Below are 17500 nucleotides of genomic sequence, written 5' to 3'. Positions count from 1 at the left end.
AATTTTTTCAGCAATGGTTGCAAAATGATTATTTAACTGATCTGCTGTTACATCAGTGATGTTTTGTTGTCTTTTCCCCACATGTTTATTATTCAACTTGTTGATGGCTTTCCAAATTAGACGAGAATCTTTTGTATTTACTAACATTTTCTGAAAATAATTATATTTCGATTTACGTTTCATGGCGTTTACTTTATTTCTTTGTTTCTTATATTGTTCATTTGATCCATACATCTTCATATAATCTCTATAATGAATTTCAAAGTCTATTTCTTTTGTTATCCATGGTGGTTTTGTTTCTTGTCTAACTCTTTTCCTAATAAATGGTGCATGTTTGTTATATACAGAAGAGAATGTATTTATCCAAAATTCGACAGCTTCATCAGGATTTCTTAACTGATATACATAATCTAAAGATGAGTTTGCTAAATCCGAGAGAAAATCATCATTTTTAAAGTTCTTAAAACTCCTATAAAATATAGTTTTATGTCCTACCTTTGGAATTTTAACACGATTCTTAAACCAGGTGAGACAGACTGGGAAATGATCACTACTACCACAAGGTGGAACACATACCTCTACAATGTGTTGTTTTGTGGTTGTGTAAATGTGATCTATTAAGGTATTTGTGTTTTCAGTAATGCGTGTTGGTCTGTCAATTAATTGTTCTAAACCATGCATAGAATAACTGTGGTGCCACTTTGGTTTTGGTTTAAGCAAATCTACATTGAAATCACTGAGAATAATAGTTTCATAATTTAACATTATCACCTCATCCATTACAGAGCTAAATCTATCCTCCCATTCTACATGTGTGTTTGTGTGTGTGTGTGTGTGTGTGTGTGTGTGTGTGTGTGTTCCTTTGCAGATTAGTGAAATTTAGTGACTGGTTTTTACTACCTCTCGAAGAAGCATCCAGTCCATCCTTCATGACATAGCAAAGTTGGTGTGCCAATACATAAACTTTTCTTCTTTTTTTCTTTTTAATAGTTTCATTTTCACACAAAATAGTTTTACCTTCTGATGTCAGTATCTCTATTCAGGTGTGGTGTGGTGATAAATGTAAGTTTCACATTCGTTCAAAATACATAAAGTTTTACTCTCTCAGTTTTTGATACTGATAAATTATCTATTTACAATACAACTGTAATAACTAGAAACTAACTGACCCATTTGTCGCTCCAAGTCAGCAGCCTCATCAGGTGATGCTCTGGGGATGACACCAGGATCACTGAAGCTGGTTCTGAACAGTGTTGCCATGACGAAAATGAACAGTGCACCCCCAATGGCAGGAATGGCAGGGGTCACATGCTGTGCTAAGTACACGCAGCTGTGGACAAAAACATTACCATACTTTTCTCAATGAATGCATATCACATGTATGTATATCACATTACATGCATGAAATGTCTTGTACATTATATGAAATACAAAGTTCTCTAATCCAAAAGAATAAGACTAAGACACATATATATAGTGAAGATACATTATCTGATTGATGCACTATACCACTATAAGATTTTTTGTGACACTTTTCTTGGCAAAACTGGTGGACACATTGTGATTATTATCAAAGGTGAAGCCAGCACAAGCATGTAGACTGAAGGCTAAACCTTGCAAATCGCTCTCTGTGTACACTTTTATCTTATGATGGCAACATTCTTAAACTATTCATGTGTACAAAAATCCCCAACTTTTCAAGAAATATAATTTCAAATCAGGATCTCTGATGAACGAGAAGAAGAAATCAGTATTTGTATCATGTGCCACAACTGTATAATAAATAAATAATACTTATACTTTCGTCTAATGAGTAGTCTAAGTAACAGAATTGAGAAGAATGTGCACATGTAGATGTATGATTACAAGTAAATGTATAGTCCATACACTGATACAGTTTTGACTACAATACATAACCTGGAGAAACTGATGAAGTGATATTTGATAAACTTCATAAAGGAAAATGTTCTAAATTTTTTCAGTTAATTTCACTATAAGCTCCAGACATCCAGTGACAACAGAAACAAAAACCTATTTGGGGGAACTCTGCCATCACCAAACACTCTTTTGTTCACTTACTGAGTTACTCATCCTAGCTAATCAACTCAAACTCAAAGCTCAAAAGAGCTGTACATAAAATAAAAAAGTAATACAATTCAAACAACATCCATTCCATCAACCATTTAACACAAAAGAGCACAACTAATGCAATTTCCATTCAATGACATGGACAAGTAAGAGTCTGACAATATGTCACGAACTGGAGAACTCATCATCAACATCTGACACTGATGATAAGCCATCATGTACACGAACATGAACAGCTTGTGTATTATCATTATCCTCTGTTGTTTTTTGCCCAGCTGACAGCACAAGGCCATGGCCTGAACCTGGCACAAACTACAACTAGTATTACTAGTACTACTTCTATTAGTTCTAATATTATGAACACCTATCAAGCTCATTCTCTCAACTATAGCTTAAAAAATATTCAAGTTACAATAAGAAAATAAATCAAATAAATTGTAATTATTATCATCAAATAATATAATAAATCGTCATAAACTCCCTACAAACTTGTGCAGACAATAAATGACACCCATCCCCATCCCCACACAAATACACATGAACAAAGACACACACACACACACACACACAATCACAGCAGGGATGAACAGCAGTTTGAAACTATGTGGAAAAAGAGATATAATATGCAAGTGTTATTTACCTAGATAGACAAATATACAGACATGTCTTCAAAAAAGGTTTGAAAGATGCTGTAGAAGTAGAAGTGAAGTGTCCAATCAATCAATCAAGGCTATTCCAGATCTAAGATTGGACTCAGAAAAAAAACAACAACATACACTCACCAAAGACTTGTTTTAACCGTGAGGTGCACACAGAGCAACATGATGAACAAATTATCAGAAGAAGAACAGAAATTTCAAGATCGAGAGTGACGAGGAAAAACCAGAGCTGTAGACATTCAGGGCTAGTGCCCATGACAAGCCGTAAGTATCTCATTTACTCCATAACCTACATCATCATCTAATCAATGAAGTACATTTAACTTAACTTTCAAAACTTGATTTAACATTTTTGAAGACATGTTTTTGTTGTTTCTGAAACAATGTGCAAACATTTTTTTCCACTGATTTTCTTTTTTTTAAACAATCATTTGTAATGTTCAACAAAAGCTTCATGCAATATCATACATATGAATTTGTTTGTTTTTCTTAGGTCTGCATCATGCAATACTGATTACAAGTTAAAATATAACAACAAACTTTCAAAACGTGGATGGAGTGACCTCTGAGTCATAAAACAGTTTCACTGTGTTGATCATTCATTCATATTTCACTGGATGCATAACAGTTTCACATCCTGAACCACAGAATGTCATCACATGTGATGCTCATGCTGTGCCTGCTGGTACTGGCTATAGGCAGAGCAGGAAGGAAGGAAGGAGGGAGGACTGGGGAGAGAGAAAGACAGAGAGAGAGAGATTGCGCATGAGCACATGCATGAGCGCTTGTGTGTGTGCATGTGTTTGTGTGTGTGCATGTGTTTGTGTGTGTGTGTGTGTGTGTGTGTGTGTGTGTGTACATGTGTGTGTGTGTGTGTGTGTATGTATGTGTGTAAACATGTGTATGTGTGTAACAGACTGGGATTCAAAGCCAGACCCTCATGGACAATGTATCGACAGGTAAGCATCTTAACCAACCCACCACCTTGTCTCACCCTTTCTACCTAGTTTTACTGGAAAATCAAACTGAGTGTCTAGTCAATCCTATGAGACAATAAACCCTGGTTCCATGTGCAGCATGCACTAGGCGCACTGACAGAGAATCCATAGTGCTCAACATAAGCACTGTCCTCTGGCAAAATTTTGCAGAAGAAATAATATATTCCAATGGGTACACGGATATGCATGCATTCAACTTCTCAAGGCATTGGGTTAATGCTGCTGGTCAGGCATCTGCCTAGCTGATGGGTTGTTGCATATATGGAACTGTCTGAATGCACTGACACCTCCTGGAGAAACTGAAACCTGAAACTAAGTGTATGATGTAATTGTAACTGATCTACCAGTATACAGGTATGTATTCAAACTGGTGTTTGTCCACAAAGTTTTTTATGAATACAGTTAGATAATGGAAACTAATTCAATGATCTGATAAAAGATGGCTAGTAATAAGAACAGTAATGATTCAACATCGAGGCAGCAAATTGGAAAGTGACACCACAAATCAACATCATCATGGATTTGTTTGTTTTTGAGGACTTCCCTTTTCTTTCTACCAAACTAAATATCACTCTTCACTAAAATGCATTAAAACCACCAAAAGGATGGCGTATCAAATGTCTGCTACCTACTTCGTATGGGCTTACTGCACACAAGACAATTCATGAATGACTGTTGAGCAATGCAGTTCAATCGATTGCAAAATGTGTCACGATAGTAATGGTAGCGTACTTACTCGAAACCGAAGAACAAGCCACTGGTGACGATGATAAGGGTACAAGTCAGGTAGAAAATACCCGTCTGTCGTGCCATCATGATCCTTCCATTGCAATGAAACTTGTTTTTGCCTGGGAAAACCTCCCAACGACGCACTTTCTTTGCCATGGTGATGGTTGTTGGTCTTTCGTCGCGCGACTCCTCTTCGTTCGCCTCAGGAAGCTTGGTCGGCGACCGTGTCGAAACTGCAGAATAAGAATAAGGTGTCTCTTTCATCAGCGACAACACACTTAGCCACCGATTCTAAAATATTCTTCCAGTCAGACTGAACCATCCCAGTCTTGGTTACATTTTCACAATATCAGACGCTACACTGTCAACGTCCGTTGGCAATTTCTGACCGCAAATCGTTTCACATTTTGGTCACCAGTGTCTGTAGCCCTTTGTTGATCATAATGATACCGCACTGCGCGTGCGCATTAGCACACATTTCAATGAGGCTCGGCAGTTTCGTACATTTTCCAAATTTCCCAAGAAAACATAAAAAGGGCGCATTGCCCGCTCTTTTGTGACAAATGAACACATTAATCGATATACTGACATCAATTCACCAGGCAGATATCAACAGATAATTTTTTGGGGTAGGTTAATGCAGAGTGTTAGATCGCCACACTGTGGTCAACTCAGGCCGGCATGTGGTAGCCCTTATATTTTTTTTTCAATTTATTCATTATACCTGTATTTTCTGTGTACATACAATAAGCCTCTAAGAGTTGTCGCTGAACGTTTTGCTGAAAAGGAAGTCCTGGGAATCGGTTGTGCAGAGCATAGCTAATTAATTTCAGAACAGACACTCAGTTAAATCAAAAGTGAAACCAGAAGCAGAGTTCTTGAGCGATGACAATGACATAACTGGTGTCAGACCAGTCGTTTAAACTCTCTCTCTCTCTCTCTCTCTCTCTCTCTCACACACACACACACACACACACACACACACACACATACACAAAGAGGCGCTTGTATGGCCAGGCATGTCATTAAAGTCTGTGTGTGTGTGTGTGTGTGTGTGTGTGTGTGTGTGTGTGTGTGTGTGTGTCATATAGTTACCAAGGTTATCAAGATTAGATTGATACAAACGACGTATGTATTTCTGTGCTCTTTGTGGTGTTGACTTTTTTTTTTTAATTGACACCCATCTACATACATATATCATCAGCACACTGTATTAAAACTACACGATTTGACAAAGCCTTTGGGAGATCCTGAATAAGAATATTAAAGAGAATAGGGGCTATAACTGAGCCCTGTGGAATTCCCATGTCAAGTTTATGTGGCAAAGAATAATGTGTTCCCACCCTTGCTTGAATAATTCTATTAGATAAAATGCTTTTTATTACTCATACAGATTACCAGACATTCCAACTGATTTCAGTTTGTATAACAGACGTTTGTGCCAAGCATGATCGTAGGCTTTTTTTCTTTCTTTTTTTTTTCGTCAAAAAACGTTGCCAGGACACTTTTTCAGCGGGCAAACTGACGTTCTCTTGAGTTGTAATCTTTACTAGGTGTTCGACTGTTGATCTTCCTTTTCTAAAACCAGCCTGGTTCACTGGAATGATATTGTATTTTTCACAGTTAGTTATTATTCTCAACAGGACTATTTTTTTCATTAATTTACTGACATGCCAGGTCAAAGCAATAGGCCTATAGCTATTTTTCTTTTATTACGTTTAGGTTTTCCTGCTTTTAAAACCGGGGACAACTATTGATGTTTTCCATATCTGTGGTACGCAGTTCCAGATATCCAACATTTCTGATATATTTTGTGTAGGAAAACGATGCATTAAAAAAAAAAAAAAAGAAAGTGTTTTAGCATCTCATTAGATAGTGCATCGATGCCAACTGAACTTTTTAAAAATTTTTATTTATTTATTATTATTGCTAAAGGAAGCTATAGCGGTTTGTAACTCCTCATATGTAATAGGAGAATTAAACCACAAGTCATTTTGCGGAATGGGATCATTGTATAAAGCAGTATTTTCTTCTCTGTCTGTGTGTTTTACACGCAGGTGATAAGCCTTCGTATTTGCTATTTTTCGCAAACATTTCAACAAAGATTTCTGCCTTTTCCTGATCTGATAGAAACTTGTTTTGTGAGTCATTTGATATTGGGCAACTTGGTAGCTTCATTCCATTTTTCATTTCTTTCATTTTTGTCCAAACTTTATTAAAGTCTTCATGATCTGAAATTTCTTGTGAACAAAATGATGACCAATGATCTTTTTTTTTTTTTAAATTTTTTTTTTTAGCTTGGGCTACTGTCATATTACTCTGAGTGTTTGCTTTCTTCATTTCTTTGTGGTTTGGGGGCTCACTGTCCGCGAGGTAGTTCTTAAAAAAGTTTCTTTCTTGGAATTAACTGCTTTTTCACATGCATCATTCCACCAGACACTGCCTGAACGGTCACCTGACTTCACAGCATTTATTTTTGGGATCGACATATCAGCTGCTGATAACGCAGCTTCTGTGAAATTTGAATACATTACATCTACACTCTCATTCTTAAGTTTTTCAAAATCGTGAGAGGTAAGAATATTTTGAAATAAATGCCAGTTTGCATTTTTATATTTATTTTTTGGAATTATGTCGACGTTATTATCAGGCTTGTTATCATCATCAGTCAGCTATTGTAATGATGACAGGCACATGGTCGCTTCCCAATGTGTCTTTATGTGTTTCCCAGGTACATGATGGGACTAGTTCTGGGGATATTAGTGTCAGGTCAACTGCTGTTGGTCTGTGTTTAGAGTCGTCAGGAATTCTAGTAACACTACCATCACTCATACGATAAAAGGGGCTGTCAGTGATATTAACCGATTGCTTGTCACAGTTTTACAGTCCTTTTTCCCAGAATGGAGCGTAGGCATTGAAATCACCCGCTATTACCTATTTACCAGGGTGTTGTTCTTGTAATGTTCTAAGTCACTCAGTATTCCGATCGTTTGGACCTTTCGGAAGATAAACGGAAAGTACGTTAAGAATGTGTGTGTGTATGTGTGTGTGTGTGTGTGTGTGTGTGTGTGTGTGTGTGTGTGTGTGTGTGAGGGAGAGAGAGAGAGAGAGAGAGAGAGAGAGAGAACACTGAACACTGAAATGTTTAATGTCCTTAGCTGTAAAGTCACGTAGTAGGTACAAATCAGACAAAAATGGGGGGTGCAAAACAAATAAAATGGAACAGAAAGGAAAAACATAATCAAAATAAACTAAACTACTAAGGGATGAGCAGCACTTTGGTACTTTGTCATTTGCTTAAAAAGTCCATGTGGCAGGCGGGTACTGTGCCTCCCCCACCTCTACCCCTCCCCTCCCCGCAACCCCCCCCCCCCCCCCCCCCCGCTCAGTCGTTCGTCTCCAAGATTTGAACAATACACAGGAAACAAAGTACATATAATCCGTATAATAATTACTTAAGCATGTGACATCAACACATATCATATCAATACGAACACATAACAAAGTACATATAAAACATACAACACTTCATAAAAACACATGGTCGAAATTGACCATCCAAATGTAACCCTTCCTTTCGTCTATGCCCCCTCATAGAACCCATACTAAGTTGATAATTGATTAATGAGTATTTGGAACGATAGTAGACGTTTTACGTATATTGACTGCCTCAGTCGGATACATATTTTGTTAGTGAGAATATCATATCTTCATTTTCTGTCATCAGTATGCAGAACAAATCTTTTCTCTGCACTGGAGCTTTATTGAAAAGGGTACAGTTTTTTCACAATTCTTCGAATTTTTTGCAGTTAAATATGAAATGGTTTTCATCTTCTGGGCTTTCGCCACACATTGGGCAAGGGGATGTTGCTACGTCTGAATCGAACCATCTTCTGTTGGCATTCAGTCCAAGCGCTCTCAGTCTGAGCCTCGCAAAACAGATTCTATGCCACTTCTTTGTTACGATCTTGATATATTTCTGTTGAAAATTTGATTTAAATGAATAGAACCATTTATACCTATCATTGCTCTCTATTTCTCCATGCCAGTTTTGTTTGTAACATGCTGTAAGTCTATGTTTAAATTCAGATACAAAGCCGCTCTCGTACCCTACTTCTTGGCACATCCAGACCAGACGAATCCATGTTCCGTTAGTAGTGTTTTCTTGATGTGAAATACCCAGTTCTGTTTGCCCTTCTCCTCTTCCAGCAGCAGCATCTCGTATGCTTGCCTACATAATCGTGATGTTGGCAGTCTGGTAAGTTTGAGCCAATATTTCATGCATTTTACAATTTATTCAATATGCAATGTGTACCTGCTAGTCTCGCCATACATTGTAGTGTTCGATGAATGTAATGGGACACCAAGAAAGCGCTTCATTGCAAAAGTATGTACTCTTTCCATTTAATTATTTGTCAGAGAGAGAGAGAGAGAGAGAGAGAGAGAGAGAGAGAGAGAGAGACAGACAGACAGACAGTTAGACAGACAGACAGACAGACAGACAGACAGACATAGACAGAGATAGATAGATAGATAGAGAGAGAGAGAGAGAGAGAGAGAGAGAGAGAGAGAGAGAGAGAGAGAGAGAGAGAGAGAGCAGATATCGAGCTCAGTCGATCAGTATTGCTAATGATCTGACGATCACACCTCACAGAACAGGAACATTGTGACATTTACAAAAAAAAAGTGATAGACAACATGCATCAACCCCATGCACTCAAGTAGGTACCAAACTGACAAAAGACCATGCAGAAATAGCATCCATATTCCTTTGATTAAAGTAAATGAATAGTTCCTTCAATTCTGGAAGTATCTTAGCTTATACGGTTTTATGTAATCAGTTAAACAGGTTATATAGGCTAAGCTTAATTGTGGATCGATTGTTTTAGTTGTATTTTTATCATTAATTTAAAATAATTATAGGTTTAAAGGTGCGGATTGCACTTTCGTCAGTACCATAAAATAAAGGTTGAGAAGTATGGCACTGTTGGAGTCCGCGGTCGACTGATTGGAGAGCAAGGATTCGTTGCGGTGGGCAAACCATAATATCAGTTGTGTGGGGTTGTATGAATGAGCTTATAGGCTATCACAGATTGACATAAGTTTACAGTTGGCCCAACAGCAAAGTGAGAGCTGTATTATCAATGGTTTCTCCAGTGCAATGAGAAATCACTTACAGCTTAGTCTTTTGTGACTTGAAGGACTATGACTCTCAAACTAAGAGGCAAAATTGCACTGACTCTTACTGCTGCAGTCTTGGGGGCTATAGTTGGCCTTTTGGAATCATCCCAACGCCAGCGGCTGTCCTAAAACCCTTTTGGTCGAGAGTGGGGGTGTAATTTGGGCAAGACACTCGATCTCCGCTATAATCAAATACTGGCCCAGAAAGTCGGGACAGCACTGAGTTACCTTCTCTGCTGTTCTGATAGTTATAGTCGAAAACGACTGACTATCATAAATGTGGGGAGGAGGGAAGGGGAAGGGTTCCAATACAGATGCTAAAGAATCACTATAGACACACCCTGCATCATGGGAAAACCAAAATTAGTAAACTTAACTTTTGGACTACAACTGAAACGATGACAAATTAGTTATATTTTCATAGAGAGACCAGGGTGTATAATTACATCAACTCCAACCTAGAAATAGCGTCGACCCTAATTAATTCTAGAAACAGCGAAAAGATCTGTCAGATATAACTGGAGCGGACTGAAGCTAGTACCTTAGTATTTCACGGTATTTTGTGGCTTCCAATCAAGTGCTGTTTAATGTGATGGATAAAACTTTGCAGGAACTTGGAAAAAATAACAACAATCTTTGAGGATGCAGTAGGGTATACCGAAATGAATCGATATCGATACGATATTTTTGCTGACTGTACCGGCTATAAGACAACACACGAAAGGATAAGATACAAAATTTGACTATGGAAAACAGTCATTGATTTGGACGTTTACATTTCAGTTCTTCTTCTTTTCTTTTCTTTCTTTTCAAAATATCTATGATAACAATGAAAGATGACAATGTTTGCATTTAATCTGCAACAAGTCACCTGACACATTTTAACTGCTTCACCCTACCCGCAGAAGATAATTTTATCATTAAATTCAACGGTCTTTACTGAATGTATATCCATATGGAAAATGTCATCGTTGAAATGTAGATGTCGCCTTCCCATTCAATTTAAAAATATTGACTACTATAATTTTTTTTTCTTTTTAGTATTGTGTCATGTCACGTGCGGAATGCAATAGACGTGAAGCTAATGGCCTACCGATTGGTCCGGTAAGTACTCAGGCAAGTTCTCAGTGGCATTCCTCTGGGAAGCATCCTAGGGCCGGTACTATTTACAAACCTGCCAGACGTTCGTCGGGGTATACTCTACTTGTAAAATGTTCGTTGATAATACCGCTAAGATTTATGGAAAGGTAGACGACAGAAGCATATCATTCAGTGTCCTTTACAAATAACAAAAGTGGTCAGATAAACATATATACCCACTGTTTATGTGGACGTATCAAAATCTAAGATTTGTTTCCACAATAAAAAAAAAAAAAGTGACGAAAAAAAGATCTCCTTTCATGAGCTGCTAAGTTATGATCCACATACTGAAAATACTGAAAGACCATCCAAATGGGGACTGATTGGAGAACATTTCATACATGAATAGAGATATTTTGGTGAGACTATATGAAGCACTATAATCATGGTAACATCTTTTTATATCCTTGTATGAAAAGACCATAACAGCAGAAAAAGTTCAGAGCCACCGGGCCAAATTAGGGCATGAATGAATTCATCCGACATCTTCATAAATTCAGTTAACATATTTTCACTCAAAGGAAGGCGATTTGATTCAAACTTTTTAAACTGTCAAAGCTGAAAGAGCTCAAAGTTCTTAGTGACATGGACCCGAATGGAAAACAACAACAACAACAAAAAACAACTGATAAGCGAAAATATCTTTGTAAATATTGGAGATGGTCTGATGTACTAGTTTATAGGGGAAAAAACAAAACAAAAAAAACAAAAAGACAAAAACACCACAGTTGCACAGATCTGCAGCCTACCTCATTCTGAATGGAAAGAAAATCAGCAACATAATTATTTGTTCTTCAGGATACAAATATGGGCCGGTTCTATTTGATTTAGATATTTAACAACACAAAAAGATATTTGCAGTCGATGCAAAACATTTCGTTATTGATAATTTAAGGCAGTCGGTTAGAGAGAGAGAGAGAGAGAGAGAGAGAGAGAGAGAGAGAGACAGACAGACAGACAGGCAGACAGACAGACAGACCGACCGACCGAGACAGAGAGAGACAGATAGAGACAGTGACAGAGCCAGACAGACAGAGAGAGTAAGAGGGGGTGGGGAGGAAGTATGTTTCCACAGAATAATCAAATGCGTGTGATCTGTCTTATAAATATAAACAACTTAAAAGCAACAACAAACAAACAACAAACAACAACAATAACAAGAAAACCCCAAAACAAGGGAATTAGAAATCCGACATGTTGGATTAACACTGTTTGTATCTTTTGGGCCTGTTGATGCCATAGTGAAAGGGGGCGGGTGAGCACAGCCATTTCATCTTGTCTCCACCCAAACTGGATTCGGTTGCGCCACAGTAACATGGTCGTCCTCTTTCTCCTCCTCCTTCTCCTTCTTTTCCTCCTCCTCCTTCCTCCTCCTCAACACCACCATCATCAATCAATAATCTATATTGTCTCAAATTCCATGACACTTCATGCTCTGCTCTCTCGTGGCCACACCAGATTCGATTTTCCCCTTCATTCGTGTTTTGTTCGTATATCATGGTGTCGGCGGATTCATGGCGACTGTTGCTACTGAGAATGATCGATGAACTGACGTTTTCCACAAAAAAGGAGACGCTCACTCAGTCTGGCTCCACGACCAAGCGCTTAGCCTGCTAGTCAAAGTATGGGAACGGTGAGGTGGGTCAGTGGTATTGGTAGAGGACTTCAGTACAAACACTCCTACCAACGCCATGGCAGAGTCGTCCAGGCGTTGGACTTCTGATCCAGTGGTCAGGGTTCGCGAATTCCCCCGTCCGCCCCCACCCCCCACCTCCCTGCTAGTTAGTCAGGCATTGAGTGTAAGCATATAAAAAATATATATTTGTGTACCTATCTGAGTGGATTTCTTCTGCAGAATAATTTTGCCAGAAGCCGACACTGTTGTTGCCACTGATTCAGTTTCCGTGAGCGAACCGTGTAGCTGCACACGGGACCTCAGTCCATTATTTCATCCGAATGACTAGATGTCCTAACCATTCTGCCATATTTCTTCTTTTTTTTTCTTTTTCTTTTTTTTTTTTGCAGCCCCATCATCTGCACCGTTTCAGTGGCATTACTCCCACGCCGCTCATTTAGATTTCCCCATACACGGCCACACCCGGGTTCGTCCGTCGCAGTTCCAGCGTCGGCAGTCCACAGGGAACCATCGATGTTAGGTCGCCAGGAGGCCACACACCAGAGGAGACCCTGCACAGCTGCTGAGTCAATTCGGTGGTGTTCAGTGGTGCCTGTTCTGGTTTTACGTACTTAGGACACCACCTACTAAGCCCCCTGCTAACGACAATAATGGCTTAGTCGCGGAGCCAGACTGAGTGAGCGTCCCTCCCAGAGTGGAGACCGCCACCACATCCCTCAAACAACAGCCCCCCACGAATCCGCCGATTCTGACGACATTGACAGGACTCACCCCAAGCACGGAAGTGGAGGGGTATCGAAACTGAGGTAACCATGAGAGCAGGGCATGACAGGCCACAGCCTTTGAGACTATTTTGTTTATATTGATGACGATGAAGGAGGAGGAGGATGACGATGATGATGACGATGTTGCCATGGAGGTCCATTTTGGTTTGGGACTGCGTGACAAGGCTGTACTCTACGCTTCCTGTCATAATGATATCCCGGCGTTAACCAGGCCCGAGAGATACAGACACTTGCAGTGTTGGTCAGGTAATCAGAGCAACACACCCAAAGACCCATCCTTGAAGTGGATGACACTCGACTGTGAGGTCCCAGTCTCCCCATTTAAGCCCACAGCACACTCAACTCTGGGTGTGAGCCGGCCACGGGCCGAAAAACCCACCTCCGCTGGGATTCGAACCCACGTCCTCCCAGCCGTCAGTCCGCGACGCTAACCACTTCGCCACGGCGGTTGGTCATTCTGCCTTATTTCTACTTTGTGGTGCAAGCCGACGGATCGTTAACTCCACAACAATGACGGTTTACTTGAATCTATTGCCTTGGCTATAACACTCTACGCGAAATGACCTGTGCATGATTTATAGGCTACAACTTGTATCGAACTAATCTAGCAAGAAATTTTGTTTTCGGTACAGGCAAAACAGCCGAACGAAGCACATTGATCATGAAAAATAATGTGCCACATTTGAGCAAGAAAACAGGCCTAATCATTCGATGATCAACAGGCCTACTTTCATTATTTAAGTTGATGATGCATATGTCGAACCTGAGCAAGTTGGATGAAACAACCGTTCAGTATCAAAAGACCACTGGAGGAACATGATCTGTTTTTGTGACAACTGAGTCAGAACGGAAGAGGGATCGGAAACGAAACGAAACAGAAGACAACAACAGAACTGATAGTTTCTGCTCTGCAGTCATTGCAGAAAAAGAAGCACTGCAGATAGTTAACATACCAGCCTAACAAGACTCCTGATTGGTGGTTCGAGTCACGCACCAGCCGAATTCCTCTTCATTAGGCCTCGAGTTGTGGTCAGGGTGCTAGTCTGTCCGGTGAGACGGCGATCGATACATGAGCTCTCTCGTGCTGCATACACCCGGGGCATGAAAATGACGCCACAAGACAATCAAGCATATACAGTAAAACTCCGCGAAAAAAAAAAATCCACGTCGATAAGTTGTTGAACAAAATTCCATGCATGCAGACGTGAACAAGTGACATCGCATTCTAGCAGTGAGCTCTCTGTGGAGACAGCAGTCTGATTGCTGCACAGAGAAATAGACGGCTGGAGAGTTCCGTGCTTGCATGACTTTCAGAAGCACGTCACATGATCTGTGCTCTCGAAGTTGATTGGCTCTTCAAAAAATTGCGAGCAACAAAGGTGATCGAGAGAGGCAGAACGTGCGAAACAGCAGACGACTTTTTGTTTCATTTTTAAAAATATATTTCTTTTATCATTATTTTTAAAATTGTGCATACGATGGCACTTCATCAGTTGCACACAGTTTAGTTGTAACAATGGAGGCTATCAACTGAAGAAATGGACGACAGCACATCTTTGCTGCTTTTGCCTGTGTCGATCGCCATTAGCATTGCTAGCAATTTCGAGTAATTTAGATGCGCACGCGCGATATCCAAGATGGCCACGGAACTCTCCAGCGGACTATTGGCTGTGACAAGAACAAGTGTGGGAGAAACATAGTCGTTAGCTAGGGGCTGCATGTTCCTGACTTGTTTTATATGTTGGGGAAATCTGTCGTGACGGGAAAGTTTGTGATGCAATACGACGTGATACAAGGTAACGCAACGCAACGTAGTACGCGGTAAAGTGTAATGAATATTTTCTGTACAGTGCTGTACAGTGCAATACCGTGACATGACGGGTACGATGGAGTACAGTATCTTCCAATGCAGCACAGCACAGCACAGTAGCCTACAGTATAGTGCAGTACGTTACAGTGCATCACAGTACAGTACATTGCAGTAAAGTACAGTGCATAACAAAAACAACAACAACAACAATACAGTACAGTGAAGTTCAAAACAGTCGAGTGCAGTACAACGCACTAGCAAACAGCACATTACAATGTAGGCCCATTATTGTTAATATTCAGTACAGTACAGTACAGTACACTGAGTCCAGTCCAGTCCAGTCCAGTACAGTGCAGTGCAGTAAAGTACAGTGCAGCAAAATACAATACAGTGCAGTACAGCACAGTCGAGTGTAATACAACGCAAACAGCACATAACAATGCAGGCCTATGATTGTTAATATACAGTACAGTACAGTGCAGTACACTGAGTTCAGTCCAATGCAGTAAAGTACAGTGCAACAAAATACAATACAGCACAGTGCAGTACGGCACAGTCGAGTGTAATACAACGCAAACAGCACATAACAATGTAGGCCTATAATTGTTAATATACATTACGTTGCATTACAGTACAGTACCTGAGTACAGTCCACTGAGTCAAGTCCAGTACAGTGCAGTACAGTGCAGTAAAGTACAGTGCAACAAAATACAATACACCACAGTGCAGTACAGCACAGTCGCCGGAGTGCAATGCAACGCACTGGCAAACAACACATAACAATGCAGGCACATTATTGTATAATAATATACATTACAGAACAGTACAGTACAGTGCAGTACAGCACAGTCGAGTGAAATACAACGCAAACAGCACATAACAATGCAAGCCTATTATTGTTAATATACAGTACAGTACAGTACAGTACATTGCAATACTGTCCAGTCCAGTGCAGTGTAGTGCAGTGCAGTGCAATTCAAACATCAAATAACAATGTAGGCCGAATATTGCTTTGAGTGATTTTGCTCGGTCCCTCTTCGAGATGAAGGAATACATACCGGCCTGTGCAGTTGACCCACACAGCGCGGAGACCACGAGACAGACGATCAATTCCAAGCTAAACAATGTGCACGTGTGAATCTGTTCAGTATACGTTGCCACAGGCACGTTCGCATCCATATGCAAGTGTTTATTTTTTTCTTTCTTTCTATCTTTGTCTTCGTCTCTGTCAGGGAATCTTGTGCGCGCAATTCGCTAAGCAAACTTCGCGCAATGCGATTGTGGCACACAACACACGCTATGTGGCAAGACAGAAAAAGAAAGGTGTGTGTGTGTGTGTGTGTGTGTGTGTGTGTGTGTGTAAGATGTAACTGTCAAAGCAAGCCAAACCACACATGAAATCGGTGTGTTTGTTGGAATGCAGTATTGAATCGAGTGAATGCATTTGAATTAACATTGAATGCAATCAGTTTCTCATCCAATCACTCATTTCCAATGTTATCGGACAAGCGACCATCTGCTCATAATAATTATTCACGATTCCCACAAGGCAAAAATTGCGTCAAATAAGCTTGTGGTTTCAGGTCTTTGTATAATAATGCCCGTGCATTGTGTGTGTGTGTGTGTGTGTGTGTGTGTGTGTGTGTGTTCGTTTGTGTTTGTGTGTGTGTGTGTGTGTGATGCGACCTGGGTATGATGCACATCGGTGAGGGTTGGATTAGGGTGTCTGCAAATTGTTGCATTTGTGTGTGTGTGTGTGTGTGTGTGTGTGTGTGTGTGTGTGTGTGTGTGTGTGCACGCGTGTGTATGAGTGCACAAATTCGCAGAACGTCAACTTTTTTATTTTCATTTTTTAAGATTCTTATTCAGTTTCAATTATGTGACATTTTTGTTTCTTTCATTTTCATTACAGTTATTGTAAGGCATTTACGTACCTGTTTATCTTGTTTCTTTATGGTATTTCGTTTGATGTCAATGTTTTATAGATACTTTAGGTAGGCTCTGAAGTCCATGACTAGAGCGTTGAGTTTATTTGCAGGTGAGGCATCTGTTCTCTCTTTTATTAAAAAAAAAAAAAAAAAATCAAGCAGATCTCGATACGATTTTGCGTATATGGGTCACCTGGCTCACTTTGACACCTCCTTGAAACTGAAACGTAACCTGTGTGTTTCAGGAAACAATGTTTATCTTACAGCGTTTGAGTGCAGTCGGATGATTTCTGTGGTCAGTTGGGACTTTCAGATGAATATTATTAAATGATATTGACCTTTCAGTTCCTATCTTCAGATCAAGAGTTATATCGATTTACGAGCTGACGGGCGTAACAGCCGAGTGGTTAAAGGGTTCGACTTTCAATCTGAGGTTCCCTGGTTCGAATCTCGGTAACGGCGCCTGGTGGGTAAAGAGTGGAGATTTTTCCGATCTCCCAGGTCAACCTAATATGTGCAGACCTGTTTGTGCCTGAACCCTTTTCG

At 39.9% G+C, this 17500-nt stretch overlaps 1 protein-coding gene across 7 annotated transcripts in view; it reads right to left on the bottom strand.

Moving 5' to 3' along the window:
- LOC143298345 (palmitoyltransferase ZDHHC18-B-like) overlaps positions 1-17500 on the bottom strand; it is an 84413-nt gene that overhangs the window by 59482 nt on the left and 7431 nt on the right. For all 7 annotated transcript variants that reach the window (XM_076611218.1, XM_076611222.1, XM_076611219.1 and 4 more), the window contains exons 2-3: positions 4482-4707; positions 1170-1330 (exon numbers count right to left, since the gene is read on the bottom strand). In XM_076611218.1, coding sequence (XP_076467333.1) covers positions 1170-1330; positions 4482-4707 — 387 coding nt within the window. The remainder of the gene's footprint in view (positions 1-1169; positions 1331-4481; positions 4708-17500) is intronic.

This window comes from Babylonia areolata, chromosome 23, assembly GCF_041734735.1.
Source record: "Babylonia areolata isolate BAREFJ2019XMU chromosome 23, ASM4173473v1, whole genome shotgun sequence".
NCBI classification, from domain to species: Eukaryota; Metazoa; Mollusca; class Gastropoda; order Neogastropoda; family Buccinidae; genus Babylonia; species Babylonia areolata.
Note: the sequence above shows the minus strand (reverse complement) of the source record. Positions and strands in the feature narration are given on the sequence as shown.